The sequence below is a fragment of the Pterocles gutturalis genome, unplaced genomic scaffold (assembly GCF_000699245.1).
Source record: "Pterocles gutturalis isolate BGI_N339 unplaced genomic scaffold, ASM69924v1 scaffold22307, whole genome shotgun sequence".
NCBI lineage: Eukaryota > Metazoa > Chordata > Aves > Pterocliformes > Pteroclidae > Pterocles > Pterocles gutturalis.
The window spans coordinates 21,921-36,791 of NW_010110803.1; the positions used below are offsets into that span (position 1 = coordinate 21,921).

The 14,871-nt window shown below is 41.2% G+C and overlaps 1 protein-coding gene across 1 annotated transcript in view; it reads left to right on the top strand.

The window, feature by feature from the left end:
• Nucleotides 1-14,871, top strand: part of LOC104461822 (lysine-specific demethylase 5B-like) — a gene marked incomplete at its 5' end in the record, with an annotated part of 47,522 nt that overhangs the window by 12,166 nt on the left and 20,485 nt on the right. Inside the window, 11 exon segments of the mRNA XM_010073546.1 lie at nucleotides 2,262-2,355; nucleotides 4,007-4,110; nucleotides 5,578-5,736; nucleotides 6,318-6,437; nucleotides 6,919-7,077; nucleotides 7,552-7,733; nucleotides 10,504-10,666; nucleotides 11,669-11,788; nucleotides 13,389-13,583; nucleotides 13,989-14,170; nucleotides 14,781-14,871. Coding sequence (XP_010071848.1) covers nucleotides 2,262-2,355; nucleotides 4,007-4,110; nucleotides 5,578-5,736; nucleotides 6,318-6,437; nucleotides 6,919-7,077; nucleotides 7,552-7,733; nucleotides 10,504-10,666; nucleotides 11,669-11,788; nucleotides 13,389-13,583; nucleotides 13,989-14,170; nucleotides 14,781-14,871 — 1,569 coding nt within the window.

The window sequence follows — 14,871 nt, forward strand, 5'->3', positions numbered from 1 at the left end:
CTGCTGATGTTGTGCACCTCATCTCGTGGAAGGAAAATGCTTGAATAAGAACAGAATTGAACCTTACACAGCTAAGGCTGAATGAAGCAGCACAGACTGATTTGCTTGGGAAGCAGCTGTAGTGTTTTAAGACAATAACTTCCAAAAGTTGAGATTTGTTAACGGGAGTGTTCCATTTCAGTGCAAAGTCAGCTAAGTTGATTAAATCCATTTTGTTCTACATTGAAGCTACAAGCAGTTGATCCTTGCACTGACCTGGTTGCAAAGTAGTAATGTTTGGTTTGGTCTTGACTTCTTGCTCTGACGAGATACACAAGGACTTGTTAGTGTCCTAAATTGTAAAACCCGAGTTCATTCCCATGTTTACCAGTTCAACATTTCCTGCTTTTCCACAGCTAACCATCTACTATAAACCATTAAAATAAGTGAACTACAGGAAAGTACTGTAAATTGTTCTTAATAGCAAAAAATGCAGCCTGTAGGATAAGTGTTAGCTTGCTGTTGTTAGTCACATCCAGTTTTACCTTGCCCTTTCCTACCTGGAGGGTAAACACTTGGGAGAAAATGTTCATAATTAGAAAGGAAAAGGGCAATGACAGTCACAGGCTGCTTTTGAAATGCGAAGGATTTAGATGATAGCTGTAGAAAAGATAAGTGTAAAAGACCAGAATAATGCTGTGGAAGTGAAAGTGAGATGAATTGATACAATAAAAGGCTCAGGCTGAAAAAAAGAGCTGTTCTGGTGAAGCTGGGTATAGGCTCAAGCACAGACTATGGACACAAACTCGTAGAAGTTAAAGATGCGGAAGATGGGGCATCTGTTATTGAGTTGCTTGAGGATCAGCGCAGACTGATGCTGATTCAGTATTGCTAAATGTCATTGTGAACAGCAGTTCTTTGCATGTCTTAAGCAATGGGATCTCTGTCTGGTCTCATGGAGACAGTCATTTGGACAAAGAGAACACAAAGTGAAGGGAAAATAATGTCAAAACCACCTCTGTAAAAATCCAAAGCAAACAAACAAGCCTACCAAAAAAACCCCAAACAGAACAGCAACAAACCCTCTCCTTGAAATACCCGCTGATGCCTTCAGGAGGGAAGTCCTGCGTTCAGAGCGCGGCCAACAAGTCCCAGTCTGTGGGGCTTTGGGAGTGGTTGGTAGTGGACTGACTGGTGTGAGTAGCAAGAGAGGGGTTGCCTGACCTCATTTCCTTAAAAAATTAGAATTAAAACATACAGTGTTGGAGAAACCCATCTTTATGCTGAGGGATTTAAGGATTGTTCCCCCACAGTCTCAAAACTTTGGGGAAGAAATATAAGAATTAAATGGAAAAACATTATTCTGTGTTGAAAGCTCCACAATACATGGCGTTCCTGCTTAGAAGACTGGAGTGTGTTCCGCTTCTTGAGAGTAAAAGAAAATCTATGAAAGACAAAGTCCCTTGCTCCTTTGCCACTTATCAAGTTCCACTGAAATCAAATTGAAAACATGGTATTGTTATTGGCAAGGGCTTTTTGTAGGATTTCCTTTCAAATCTCTCACGGTTGTTCCCTGGGTTATTTCACTCTGACCTCTTTTTTTAAATAATGGAATACAAGTGTTGCAGAAATTCAGCTTGCCTTTTTAGCTTTATTTGTTTGTAAGTATAAAATGGTTCTTTGAGTTTAAATGAGGTGCTCAAAGTGTCTATCTGACTTCCATTTGCCCGGCTTTTTCCTAGAACACACCGGGTTACAAGTTTCAAGACTTCCATTGTACCTCGGTGAGGTGTTTGTGTCTCACATCAGCTTGTTTGCTGAACCACTGCGGTCCTCTCTTGGCATCTATCAGAGTGGATTCAGATTTGTGTGCAGAAATATTTTTTTGAATTTGGAAATAAAAATTGTCTTTTTTTTCCCCAGTTCTTTTCTCAGCTCTCGAGAGTATAGAAAAGTGTGTGTTAAAACCTTGCAGGATGTGCCACCGACGTTCCTGAACTGCAGAGAATTATTTAGATCTTTTGTTAGGACTCTGTGTGTTGGGCACAGCTGGCTTCTTCCCTTCCTGGGAGCCAAAGCGGCTCAGAGGGGCAGGAGGAGCACCTTTGGGTGTGCAGCCTTTCTGCAGAGCTGCATGCAGCGCCCTGCTGGGTTTTCCACTGTCGTCAGTCCGTGCTTGGGCCGGCAGCCGTGGGTTCAGATGGTAGTGAGCGTTTTCCCAGATACAAAGTGTTCCATCTAAGGATATTACTGATGTTTTCCTTTTCTTTTTTTTTTTTAAGGCAACCAATGTTAAAACTGAGTCTGACCCTCCAGAAGCCAGAACTCATAATCTGAGACGTAGAATGGAGTGTGCACCTCCAAAGTGTGAAAATGGTGAGTGGCAAGTGGGGAGCGAGACAGAATGCAAACGCGGTTTCTCTTACTTTGTACAAACATGTTTTAAGACCAGAGTTAAATTCATCAGTTGGAACAATTCAGAATATTTTTTAAAAAATTACTTCTGTTAACTTCATTTTAAAATTGGAATTAATTGTAAAAGTTTTTACGGCTTAGAAATCCTTTTGTTTGTTTTGTGAGTGGTTGAATTTTCTTGGAGAAGAAGATATTTTCAGTTGAAAAAAATTCCTACTTTATTTTTTTAAAACTTCAGTGTCTTTTATGGAGCAATCAAAAATGAGATTTGAGCCACATTTTGATATTGTGTATGTTAAGTGGCTACCATCAGTCCACTGGCTTTCAATAGAGGAAACTCTTTTAAGAAGGTTTCAGATTTCAGATACTTTTAGGAAAGAATTCAAATTTGAAATCAGGAGATGATACTCATGAAACCAAAATATACTATGTTGTGAACTTAACCATAAAGTTCCCATAATATTATTTTTTTTTAATTGCTTCTGTCCATAGTCCCGAGTCTGTTGTTATCTGTCCTTAAGAAATAATAATTTCAAACTGAAGACATAATGAATTCCATCAAACAGAAGAATAAGCTTATTGACAAATTTGACAAAGCAAATATAGGAACTATTTACAACTATGTAATAATTGAAATGAACTAAGCTGTTTGCCAGTCTCCTTTGTGTCATTCAAAATATTTTTTTCAAGAATTTGTGTAGATTGTAGTTCTTTTTTAATTTGATTTTTTTTTTGTTAAGGAACATCTTTAAGCATTAACCTTTCTTCTTTTTGCCCCTGAAGAGCAGAAGGAAAAAGATCTAGACAGTTTTTTAATGATTAAATTTCTGTTAGATGTAGCCATTCTTCTCTCTAATATCTTTGTTAGCTCTTGGACTCCGGGAAATGCTTTGGATCATCTCATGCTCAGGTGTTAAAGGTCTCTAGCGCACTTGTAACTTTAGCTGAGAACTTCACTGCCCCTGTGTCTTCACCAGCCCTGGGATTCTCCACACTGCTGTATGGGTTTGGTTGTGTTGTTTTTTATAATGTCAGGAATGAAGATGTGAGTAAAGACAAGTGCAAGTTATGCAGGAGTGTAAGACTAAAGGAACTGCTTCATTGTCAGGCTGTTTCTGCTGCCTGCCCGTCTGTGATGATACGTTTTCACGAAAGCTACTGCTGCAAGAAACTGAAGAGTGGAGATCATTGTAGGGAGCTGTCATGTTGTTTCGTGTCTCCATGTGACGTGCTGCTGCAAAATTGATGGAGTAATTCAACCAGATTTGTTAACACCACAGGGAAACAAAATCTTATCTTATGAAGATAATCATAATTTAATTTAATTTCAGTGGGATTTAAAATACCCACTCAAATAGCGTGGTGTCTGGTAGTTATTGCTAGCTTATGGCGGCATATGTGGTTTGTCTGATACCAGCTGCTGTAGGCATCTCAAGGGTTCAGATCTTGCCTTAAGTTAACTGAAACAAGTGTGTGTATGGGATAACAACTAATTCAACAGATAACTTGGAGTGATGCAGTCTAATGAGTAGTAACAAATAAAATAAATAACAAGTAATGCTAAGCATTAAAACATTTTGTAATACCTTCATTTTTTTTTCTGTTGCACCAGAAAAGGAAATGCATAGCACAGTGAAACTTCCTGAGAAGAGAGAACACGCTGGTGAGCCAGAAAAAGACAAATCCAAAGTTCGATCTAAAAAACCTACTAATGCTGTGAGTATGCCCTGCCTTCCTGCTGCTTCAGACTCACTGCAGGTGTTTCTGGGTTTCTCTTGGGTGTGCTGTGAAATCTCACGTCATTTATATCACACTAAGGACTCTTTTGTTACTCTTCATGTAAGGCTGTGGCTGAAACAAAGCAGTATCTGTGCCTGCTGGACTAGACAGACTCCTAAAGCTTCGTCCTGTTACAAAGCTGAAAACAACAGGATAGTTAAGTTTCACTACCTGTAACTGCAGTAACTTGTTTTCTGTCTCCGAGGTACAGGCTCAAAATAAGCATTTTGAAAGAAGAGTCCAAATAGAAGTGGCTCTTCTGTGGTCTGGCTCTCCAGCAGACCTGCCACTTATTCCACAATTCCAGGAGTAACTTGAAAGCTTTGTTCAAATGCTTCTTAAAAACCCAACCCTGTTCTTGTTCCAACTCTCCACACACTACCACCCCCTTCCAGAAAAACCCCAAACTGAAAGGGGAAGGTAGTTAGTCTCACTTCTGAGAAGATACTGTGATTCTTTCTGACCTGGGTCCTTCCTAAAACCAAAAAAAGTTCTTTATTTACTCATAGTCATAGCATAGAGTCACAGAATGGTTTGGGTCGGAAGGGACCCCTGAACCTGTAGCTGGATACACCCCAGGATGAAATGTGCAGACACTGGAAGCCTGACACCCACATCCCCAAACAAAAAAAGGTTGTGGGGAGGAGCAGGAGATGCTGCTTCTTTTTTAATAACATAAGACAACATTGTCTGCTTGAACTTGCAGTTCTGCTCTGTGTTTGAGAGGAGCCTTCCAGGCTGTGTGTAACGAAGGTGCGGCCTGGGGCGGGCAGCACATCCCCCCGACGTTCGGGGTGCCTGTGCCTCTTCTGCGGGGCTCTGGAGCTGCTGGTTGAACTGCCCCCAGATCTGTGTACCAGCCCCCCCGGCCCAGCACACAGAGCTCTGCTGGGAGGCTGGGCCTTCCCAGAGAAAGTGGAGGTCTTGGCCAGTATCTCTGGGGGAGAAAGGAACAGTCCCATGAGGAGTAGCCCCTCTCTCTTCTGAGGTTCCAGACAGTTGGTCTCAGGAGGATGGAACATCTACGCACACATGCTGCGTGTGAGAGCAGCAAGAAAAGGCTTTGTCAGCTGTCAGAAGATGTTGTATTACACCTGCCGAAGCCACAGTGCTGCTGATTTCAACTATCCTGGCCACTGAATCCAGCCTTCTGTCATTTGTAAAAAAAAAAAAACTCAAATACATGGAATGGCTTGCAAGTATTGTGGCCCTTCCTTAAATGACAGAGGGGGGTTATTTAAACTTAGATAAATGTTCTGTGTTCGCTTGTCCCACTTCCGTTTCAGAGATAAAATAAAAATAAACTTTGGCAGATGTCACCGGTGACTGAGCTGCAAAACTACTCTTTCACCATGAGTTGCCCCTCAGTGCTCACATTCCCACTCTGCCTATTTTCTGTTCCAGGTGGATTTGTACGTCTGTCTCCTGTGTGGCAGCGGGAATGATGAGGACCGGCTCCTGTTGTGCGATGGCTGTGATGACAGTTACCACACTTTCTGTTTAATTCCACCCCTTCACGATGTTCCCAAAGGGGACTGGAGGTGTCCCCAGTGTTTGGCTCAGGTAATCTGACAAACCATAAAAGTTAGGCTGAAGGTTATTTTTTATTTTGTGTGGGTTTTTTTTTTTTTTTCAACCTTGATCCTAGGGATTGAAAATGTAATGTGTTATCACTTAAGGTTGTGCAGACAGGGTCATAGAGGGTAAAGCTAAAACGAAGGATAGGCATGCTTCAAATAACGAAACTGTGACTTAATATTTTGTGGCCAAAAATTGATCTGCCTTAGCATTGCTAAAGTTGTAAAGAATACATTGGATTTTAATTGGCACCTTTCCTCAGTATTTAAATGGGAGTCTCTCCGGGTGCTTCAGGGGGGAGGTCTATGCGTCTTTGTTTTGCTTAACTCTACTAGCGGAAGGAGAAATTAGGCATATTACTTCATTAATGTTTATTGTTACATGGCGAATTAAGCTGAGCAGTTCTGTCCTCTGGCTCTGTGTGCCTTGGGGCAGTCAGGTCATTCCGGTCAGCTGTCCTGCCCTCCTCCCTGGAAGGTGCTGACACAGTAGCCTATGTGTGTAAAATCTGAGCACAGATTGTCCTATTAATACATTATAAAAATAATGATTTTTTTCAATTGCAGGAGTGTAACAAGCCTCAGGAAGCATTTGGTTTTGAACAAGCAGCAAGAGACTACACACTCCGCACCTTTGGGGAAATGGCAGATGCGTTCAAGTCGGACTATTTTAACATGCCAGTACACGTATGTTCTTGTATTTATCCTGATGTCATAATGTAGACTCCATTTTCTGTGCTTAGTTAAAATATGTAACTTCTGAGAGGGAGGGGGGAGGTCCAGTTTTGAATGGGTTGAAATCCCAAATCAGAGATTCTCATTTACGTCAGTGAATCCTTGTTCTTGCTGGTGTCGTGGTTTCTTGTTCCACTGGCTTCTTGGTTTGTTGGTGAGGGTTTTTTTTTTTTTTCAACTTTTGAAGAAGTGTCTTAAGGAAGAGAATACTCTCTTGTCACCCATTCCAAAGAGGACAAAGCAGCAGCATGTCCTGGGTGGAACCACATTTCAGCTGCTTTTTTTTTTTTTTTTTCTCTTGTTGAAATGATTTTGAAATGGGGAGATGCTTCAGGCTAATGGAGGTTCCTCCCTGAGATAGCTTTTATGCTCACACTTCTTATATACTGACTCCTGAGTATATACTCCTTGTTTTTCTTCTTCTCATACCTAGATGGTCCCCACCGAGCTGGTTGAAAAAGAATTCTGGAGACTTGTTAGTACCATTGAAGAGGATGTGACAGTAGAATATGGAGCTGATATTGCTTCAAAGGAATTTGGCAGTGGCTTCCCAGTTAGGGGTGGGAAATTTAAAGTCAGACCAGACGAAGAGGTAGGTCTTCATTTGTTCACTGTGTATGTTTGTATTGCAGTTCTTGATTAAATAAGTCTTTTTGGTTCAAAGCAAAATAATGGAACTAGATTGCGAAGTGTTTGTTTTGTGTATCTGGCACAGTATTTGAAGAGGAGAATTACACTGGGGTTTTGAATAAATAAAATTTGCTGTGATCAGACATTAAAAGCCACAGTTTTATCCTAGAAATTATTTGTTAATTTCCAGACTGAAAAAAAAAAAAAGAGTCTTATTTTAACAAAGCGGGTCAGATAAGTTTTGTGAAAAGAGCAAAGACAGTGGAGGTTTTGTTCGTTGATTCATTGACCTGTTTTGTTGTTTTTCAATTGGGAAAGATGCTTTTCTTGCTTTGCTCTTTTAGCAGTGTTACCTTCTTGTTTTGTTTTTGTTTTGCTTTGGTTTTAATTTTATTTTATAGTGTATAAACCTGTGACTGTTCTGTTTAATTTTCAGGAATACCTTGATAGTGGCTGGAATTTAAACAACATGCCTGTGATGGAGCAGTCTGTTCTTGCTCACATCACTGCAGACATATGTGGAATGAAATTACCCTGGCTGTATGTAGGAATGTGCTTTTCTTCATTTTGTTGGCATATAGAAGACCACTGGAGCTATTCGATTAATTATCTGCATTGGTGAGTTTGAAGAATAAACTCAGCCTGAGAAGCAGTCTCCCTTTCATTCCCCTTTCCTCTTTTTAATTAGCGGACTAAAACCAGATTCATAGAGTTCAGGCCAGAATAAACCTTGCAGTGCTCTAGCAGTAGGGTTAAATTTGACACACTGATTCCTGGATTGATTTGCTTTTGGACAAGAGGTCATATTTTGGAAAGAGACATCCATTCCCAGTTTTAAAAAAAATCCATGAGAGATGCAGCAGATACTTCATCAAATGTTTTATTATGCTCAATGTAAAAAAAGCTTGCATGGTTTTTAGTTTTAAAAATCATCTCGCTTCAACTAAGTCTTAGGATCCTGCATATTTTTTGTCTGCTAGATAGATCATTCTATCATAAATCCTCTCATCAAGCAAACACTTGTCAACTGTAATCAGGACGGATCTTTGCCATCTCTTTGATATTCTGAATAGATTGAACTTCTTAAACTTTTCACCTTACAACAGCTCTTCTAGAGTTTGAATTATTCTTGTCACTCTTCCTGAAGCCTGTTCAGCTCTTTAAAAAAATAAGTATTCCAGCAGAATGGTAAAACCACAACCCAACTGCTGTTCAGTAGGTTGTCTTTTTGGTTGGTTATTCAGTTGCTGCTCCTTGAAATGGCTGGTGTTGACTTAATTCACTTGCTTTCTGAGAACTTGACATGATTAAAACAGATGTTTGAGTGAGACTAGGTAAATGAGGATCAAGATTATATTGTAAAAATGACCGTCCTTGTCATTTGTTGCTATTTTTTTGTCTGGGTCTTCAGTCAGGATGAAAGCTGTGGGGAGGAGAGGAGGCTTTTGTTTGCAGTAGAAACTTCATTTCTTCTAGGAGAGCTTCCCTCGCCATTGTTGTAGCAGGATGTGCTGCATTAGTGCCAAATCGCATTGGTGTTTGCAGTCGAGGCCAGAAAGATGCGTAAGTGCCTACATGTGCATGTACACACACGTACATGCATTCGCAGACACGTGTGAAAGCAACCCGGTCCGCTTTTAATTTATTTCTCCTCCAGCGTGAATGTCTTTGACGTCTTTTCATTTGCAGCTATTCTTCTGTATTTCCCTTCAACTCAGAGGCTTATGTCTGGGTTTTTTAGCCTATCTTAGTGACCTGCTGCAGAAGAGACAGTGGTATAAACTCTGAAAAGGCTTCAGAAGGCAGGACTCGTCCTTGTGAAGCACTAAGGATGGCATGTCCCCGTATGCCTTGAGGGAGCTTCTATCCTGGTGTGGTATTTGAGCAGATAGTACCAAATGAGCCGGGCTACAGCAGCAGAGCTTTCAGGATAATAGTTCTCCTGCACGACTCTAAATCCTGTGTTAATTCTTGAAATGGTAAAAGGATAAAAAATAAATCTTTGCTTCTAATGGTGCTTGTAAATAAATAAATAAATAAAATGTCAGTCCTGGTCAGAGGAAGAATTGCCATCCCTGATGCTGTATTTCCAAAGACAGGAATGTGTAGCTCTCAGGTAGCAGTGCAGAAAGAACTGTCACCTTCATCCATTCTGCAGCTTGCTGCTTTCTTAAGGCTGACACCTGAACACGTCTGTTAGAATTGTCTTTCTCTGTTATCTGTTCTCCTGAAGTCCAGAGACCCCTGGTACCAGTAAGTATCCTGCTCCGAGTTCAGCACAGTTTGTAACTGCTGCATCCGTTCCTTGGCACTGACACGTATCAAGGAGCAGAATTCTTGACTAACCCGGTATTGCGTCAGGACACAGAGTTTTTAGTTGCATCTATGACTCATTTTCATGAATTCTTAGAATTGTTCCAAGGTAGTGACCAGGTCCAAGGCTGCGTAGTCATTTAACACTGCATAGTAATGACTCTGCTTGTGCTACTCCTTGTGATACCAGTGGAACTGCTCTTCCACGGTCCCTCCTGCTCGCTGTCCTCTTCACCATGACAAAAGGGCTGTTTGAGCACAGGAATAAATTCCTAGGTATGAGAGATACACTTCTCAAGTCATACTTCACTCTTTGCTTCTGGAATCCTCCCAATTGCTTTACAATTTATGAAAAAAAAAAGAACAGTGTTGGGTCAGCTTAATGCTGCTGGCTCTTCAGGAGTCTTGGAAGAGAGTGATTTGTCTGTTACCTTCTTTTTTAAATACCTTTTCTAACATCATTCTTTCTAGGGGATTGAAAGGCATTTTCATCTTCGCGGTTTGGTGAGCCAGCTTCACAGTAAACATGAAACAATGCCTATTGGAACACAGGCATAACCTTGATTTCCTCAACTGGCTTGCGTTGGGCCAAACTGTTGATGAAAGTTCTCCCTACTCTGGATATGGATTTTGTTTTTTCTTGATGTCTTTTGTGTCTCTTATAGTTGTATAATTTCAAAGTTTAATTTCTACTGACTATATGTTGCTTTTATGGCAATTATGCGCAAGGCAGAAAGAACTGGCTTTGGTTGTTAGACCCAAGAGGGAGTTTGTACTCATGGTAAAAGACAAACAGCTTATATTTTGAAGTTGTGTTGGAATCAGTGGAACTTCACTAAGGACTTCTTCAGTCTTTTTTTTCCCCAGAATATTTTAAGTATGTGCTCAGAAGTGTAGGCAGTTAAAAACTTAGGTCTGGAGGAAGGGACCTGCATAAAATGTGAAGACGCAGGACAGTACATAATCTTTGCATTCCTTCCTTGTGATGTACCCTTCTTTTGACATGGTGTATTGAAGACTGAAAATGTAACTTAACAAGATTGCTTGTATTTAACTTTTTTTAATGATCTTGCAGGGGGGAGCCTAAAACGTGGTATGGAGCCCCAGGGTATGCAGCTGAACAGCTGGAGGATGTAATGAAGAAGCTTGCTCCAGAGCTATTTGAATCTCAGCCAGATCTCTTGCACCAACTTGTCACCATAATGAACCCGAATACTTTGATGGCCCACGGAGTGCCTGTATGTTGTTGGACTCCTGTGCTGTTCCCCCAAACCCACCCCTCTTCCATTTGCACTGAATTCTACTTCAAAGCTGATAACTGAAGCCACTTTTATCACAGAGATGGTGCGGTAGTTTCCATGTGTGTTGTATCTTTCTTGTCTAGTGTAACGTGCCAGGATGAACCAGATGGGCAATGGAGTCATTGCTTTCGGAACTGCTTGGCAAAGTCTTCTCTGGAGATCTACCTTAGTATATTTCTATTTCTGTATCTCAGCTGGAAAGTTTAGTCTCGACCTTTGAAACAATGGCAGGAGCTCTTCCTGTGTCTGTCTAATCAGACACAATTTTTTTTGGCATAAGAGTTTCTGGCAAGGGGCCAAAACCCATTCTTCCTTTATTTGTCATCCACATCCTCTTATTTTTCCTGGATAAGTTCTTAGGTATTTAAAAACGTTTTTCATCAGTTTCCATCATGTTCCATACTAGATTATTCATGGGAATTATGTCCCTTTACAACTTAATTAGCTTTTGGCTAGCTGACCTTGGGACTTAAAGGAAAATCTGGAAAAAATGGCAACAGTTGTGTGTCTACTACGCTGTGAGAGACTCCAAAATTGAAAGGTGCAGGAAGACCTGCCTGCTCCCGTAGTCCAGCACAAAAAGTATTAGTTTTACAGCAGTACAAGCAGGTTCCAAATTTCTCTTACCCTTCAGCTGCACGTTGAAGAGAGCCTGGCCTGTGCTCTGCCTGTGTAACTGCCAACAGAGCTGGCAAAAGCGCAGGAGGCACGGGTGGCTGACTCGGAATGGCTCAGAGTGCGGGTACGGCTGAATGGAACCCCTCTGCTTTCTGGGGTTTTATAGGACAAGTTACAAATGCCAGTTGTAATTCTTGGGCTTCTGTTCCAAACCTATCCAAAGTCGTCATAAAAGTTACTAGGAATCGGAAATCCATGTTTTCTTCAGAGCCTTCGGGTCTGTTGTGGTTTGACCTAATGCTTGTCTGTCTGTTCTCTTAGGTTTATCGAACCAACCAGTGCGCTGGAGAGTTTGTGATCACCTTTCCAAGAGCTTATCACAGTGGCTTCAATCAGGGTTTCAATTTTGCTGAAGCTGTGAACTTCTGCACAGTTGATTGGGTATGTGCCAAAAGCAGTTTTTCATGAAGTTTGCAGTTCCAAAGGTGTTCCTAGCTGATGTACAGCTCTCATTTACTGCTGACGTGGAAATCTAGTCCACAGATCAGAAGGAGCCTGTTACTGGAGGCGTAATGTTTTGCTGAAGATATTTCCTTTGCGTCGTGAACTTACGGGCTTTCTCTAGTGCCTAAAGTTTGGTTTGAAGTTATACACTAGGGCTGATGAATCTTTACCAGCAGGAGGTAGGCAAGGTCCTGTGCATGCCTAGAATACAAGAAGCACCAGCATTGCTAGAATCTCCTCCTCTTCTGTCCCCAAATTCCATTCAAATCATGAAGAGCTGGAATTAAATCTTCGTTTGTTGCACTTCTTTTCTACTTTAACTTCTGTGATTAAAATGGATGATAAGTTTAAGACACATTAAGAACAGTTGACTTTGATAGTCCTCTTGGGAAAAAAATAAGAAGAGTGAGCACATCCTCTTGGATAGCAGAGGTGCTGTGGGTTTTCAAGGAAGAATACCTTAATGGCAAGGGAACAGAAAGCTTTAACATTCAAACAGAAGGTTTACAGACCTGTGCTTTATTCCCAGTAAGCTTCACTCAGCTCAGTGAAAAGAGAGAGGCACACACTACAATTATTAGGTCATAAAATTTATTAATTTTTTTGGTCTTTTTTAAATGAAAACAAATGGAGGGTAGTTGCTTCAAAGTTAAAAGTAATCGTTCCTCCTTCCCAGCAGATTTCTCAGATGCAGTGTTGCCTGATCTCAGATCCTTTGAAGCTAGTGATATTTCAAATTACTCTTCTGATTTTTTTTTTTCCCAAAAAAAGATTGTGGCTATTTGTAAACGTAGCCCATCTAAAAATGTTGCTAGATTTAAAAAGCATCACTTGGAAGTAGGAGATGACTAAAATGGAAGAAAGCTTTGTGCATATTGGTTGGTTTGGTTTTGGTTTTCCTCTTGTCCTTCCATGAGTTTTGTACAGGACTCTTAACATGTAACCTCATTGTAACGTGAGCATCACTCTCCACCTGGCCAGCGACAGCCTTAAAATAAAGCTATAAGTAACCTGCCCAGCTCATAGTGAATTGTTTACTCTGCTTGAGGTTAGTTAGGAGCTTCAGTGGTTCATGGAGTCAGCAGTTTCTCATTCTGCGGCACAGCTCATGTCCTATGGAAAACAGCCGCATTGTTCGGGAAAAAGGTCCCGCGGCCTTTGTCGGGACGTCCTTGCTCTTCCCTTTGGCGCTTCCCCGGCCTCTGGGTATTTTTAACTTGGGTCTTCCTGAGCCTGCTGTGGGTTAGTGATTGTTGCCCCCAATTCTGGTCTCCTCCGGACAGTGGATGCAGATTTTTAGCTGGGTTCACGGCGGAGATCCACCGTGTCCCCTGTAGAGGAGTTACAGGCAGTCCTGGTTTACAAGAACTCAGGGTCTGGATTTCTCTGGTTCTGCATTCTGAGTTATGAATATTGTTGCTAGAAGGATTTGTCTTGGCCTTTCGTTTGGATAGTTTTTGGTTAGTAGCATAAAATAATCAGTATCTTAATACAATTTTCAAAATTAACTCCATTGGTGGAATGTTTTTGAACGCAGCTGCCGTTGGGTCGCCAGTGCGTGGAGCATTACCGCCTGCTGCACCGCTACTGTGTGTTTTCTCATGATGAGATGATCTGTAAAATGGCTTCCAAAGCGGACGATCTGGATGTTGTGGTGGCATCTACGGTTCAGAAAGACATGGCTGTTATGATTGAAGAAGAGAAGAGGTTGCGTGAGAAGGTTGATAAACTGGTGAGTCATAGGAAATAATATTATAATGGCTGAAGGAGGAGTGAAGCAGTGGTGTGACTTGGACTTGGACGGTGTTGGCAGCAGCTTAGAGCTCCATAGGACCTTCCTGAGCAGCACTGCTGATTTCAGAGGCCCGCTTGGCTGAAGAATCATTTCTCGTGCATTTTGTTTTAGCGTCTGCCCTTTAATAATGTTCAGAATGTCTCTTTTAAAGTAATGTTTGTTATTTCAGTAATTTAGGCAGAATAGCTGATTTTTTCATTAACCAAGATTTCTGTCTGCCTGGTTTTAATATCTTCTTTCTAAACTTTGTTATTCCTTTGATAAATTTAGCTTCTGATGTTTTAGCTTGAAATAATCAGTTCTTCATTAGACTTTGAAGTGATGTAACATACTCTTTTGCAGGGAGTGACTGACTCGGAGAGAGTGGCTTTTGAGCTGTTTCCTGATGACGAGCGACAATGCTTAAAGTGTAAAACCACCTGTTTCATGTCTGCTGTCTATTGTCCCTGTAAACCGGGATTATTGGTGTGCTTGTACCATGTTGAAGATCTCTGTTCCTGTCCAACCTACAAATATAAACTGGGGTAAGCTTTTGACAGCAAATAATCCTGTGTTCTGGAGATATTTATTGTACGTGTAGCTGTTGTGGTTTGATAAGCCAGTGCCTGCTGTTTTGTCAATGGTGCTAGTCTCGGTATTCTGTTTCTCTTAGTCCTTTGCAAATACAGTGCCCCAAAACAAAGTGCCTTTTTTGTGCTCGTATTTCTTTTCAGCATTCTACTCTTCTTGCTCTATAATGGTGAAAATTGCTGGATAAGTTAGTTTGCTTTTTTATTTATAGCAACAAGGTCATCATCCGTTACATGCAATCCTTGCCAGCAGTGGGTTTTTTTGCTTTTGTTAGCCTCCCTTCCTTTTGTCATCTTTCTTTTCCTGTTGTTTGCTACATCTTTGTCCTACGTGAATGCAGCCTGTCCTAAGACAGTTTCACAGTTGCTTCAGTTGTAATGTTGAAGTTGCTTTTTGAAGCAATTGCAATGTTGGAATTGTCTTAAGAGGAACGTGGTGTGGTTTTAGTTCTAAATTATGTAACCCTGGGTGCATAGTGGACCAACACATCTTGATGCCCCTCCCTTCTACCCTCCTGCTCCCCCCCCAGTTTCTGCTGAAGTTTGAATTCTGTGCTGCTTGCAGGTTCCGCTACACCCTGGAGGAACTCTATCCGATGATGAACACGCTAAAGATGCGTGCAGAATCATACAACGAATGGGCTTCCAACGTTAAC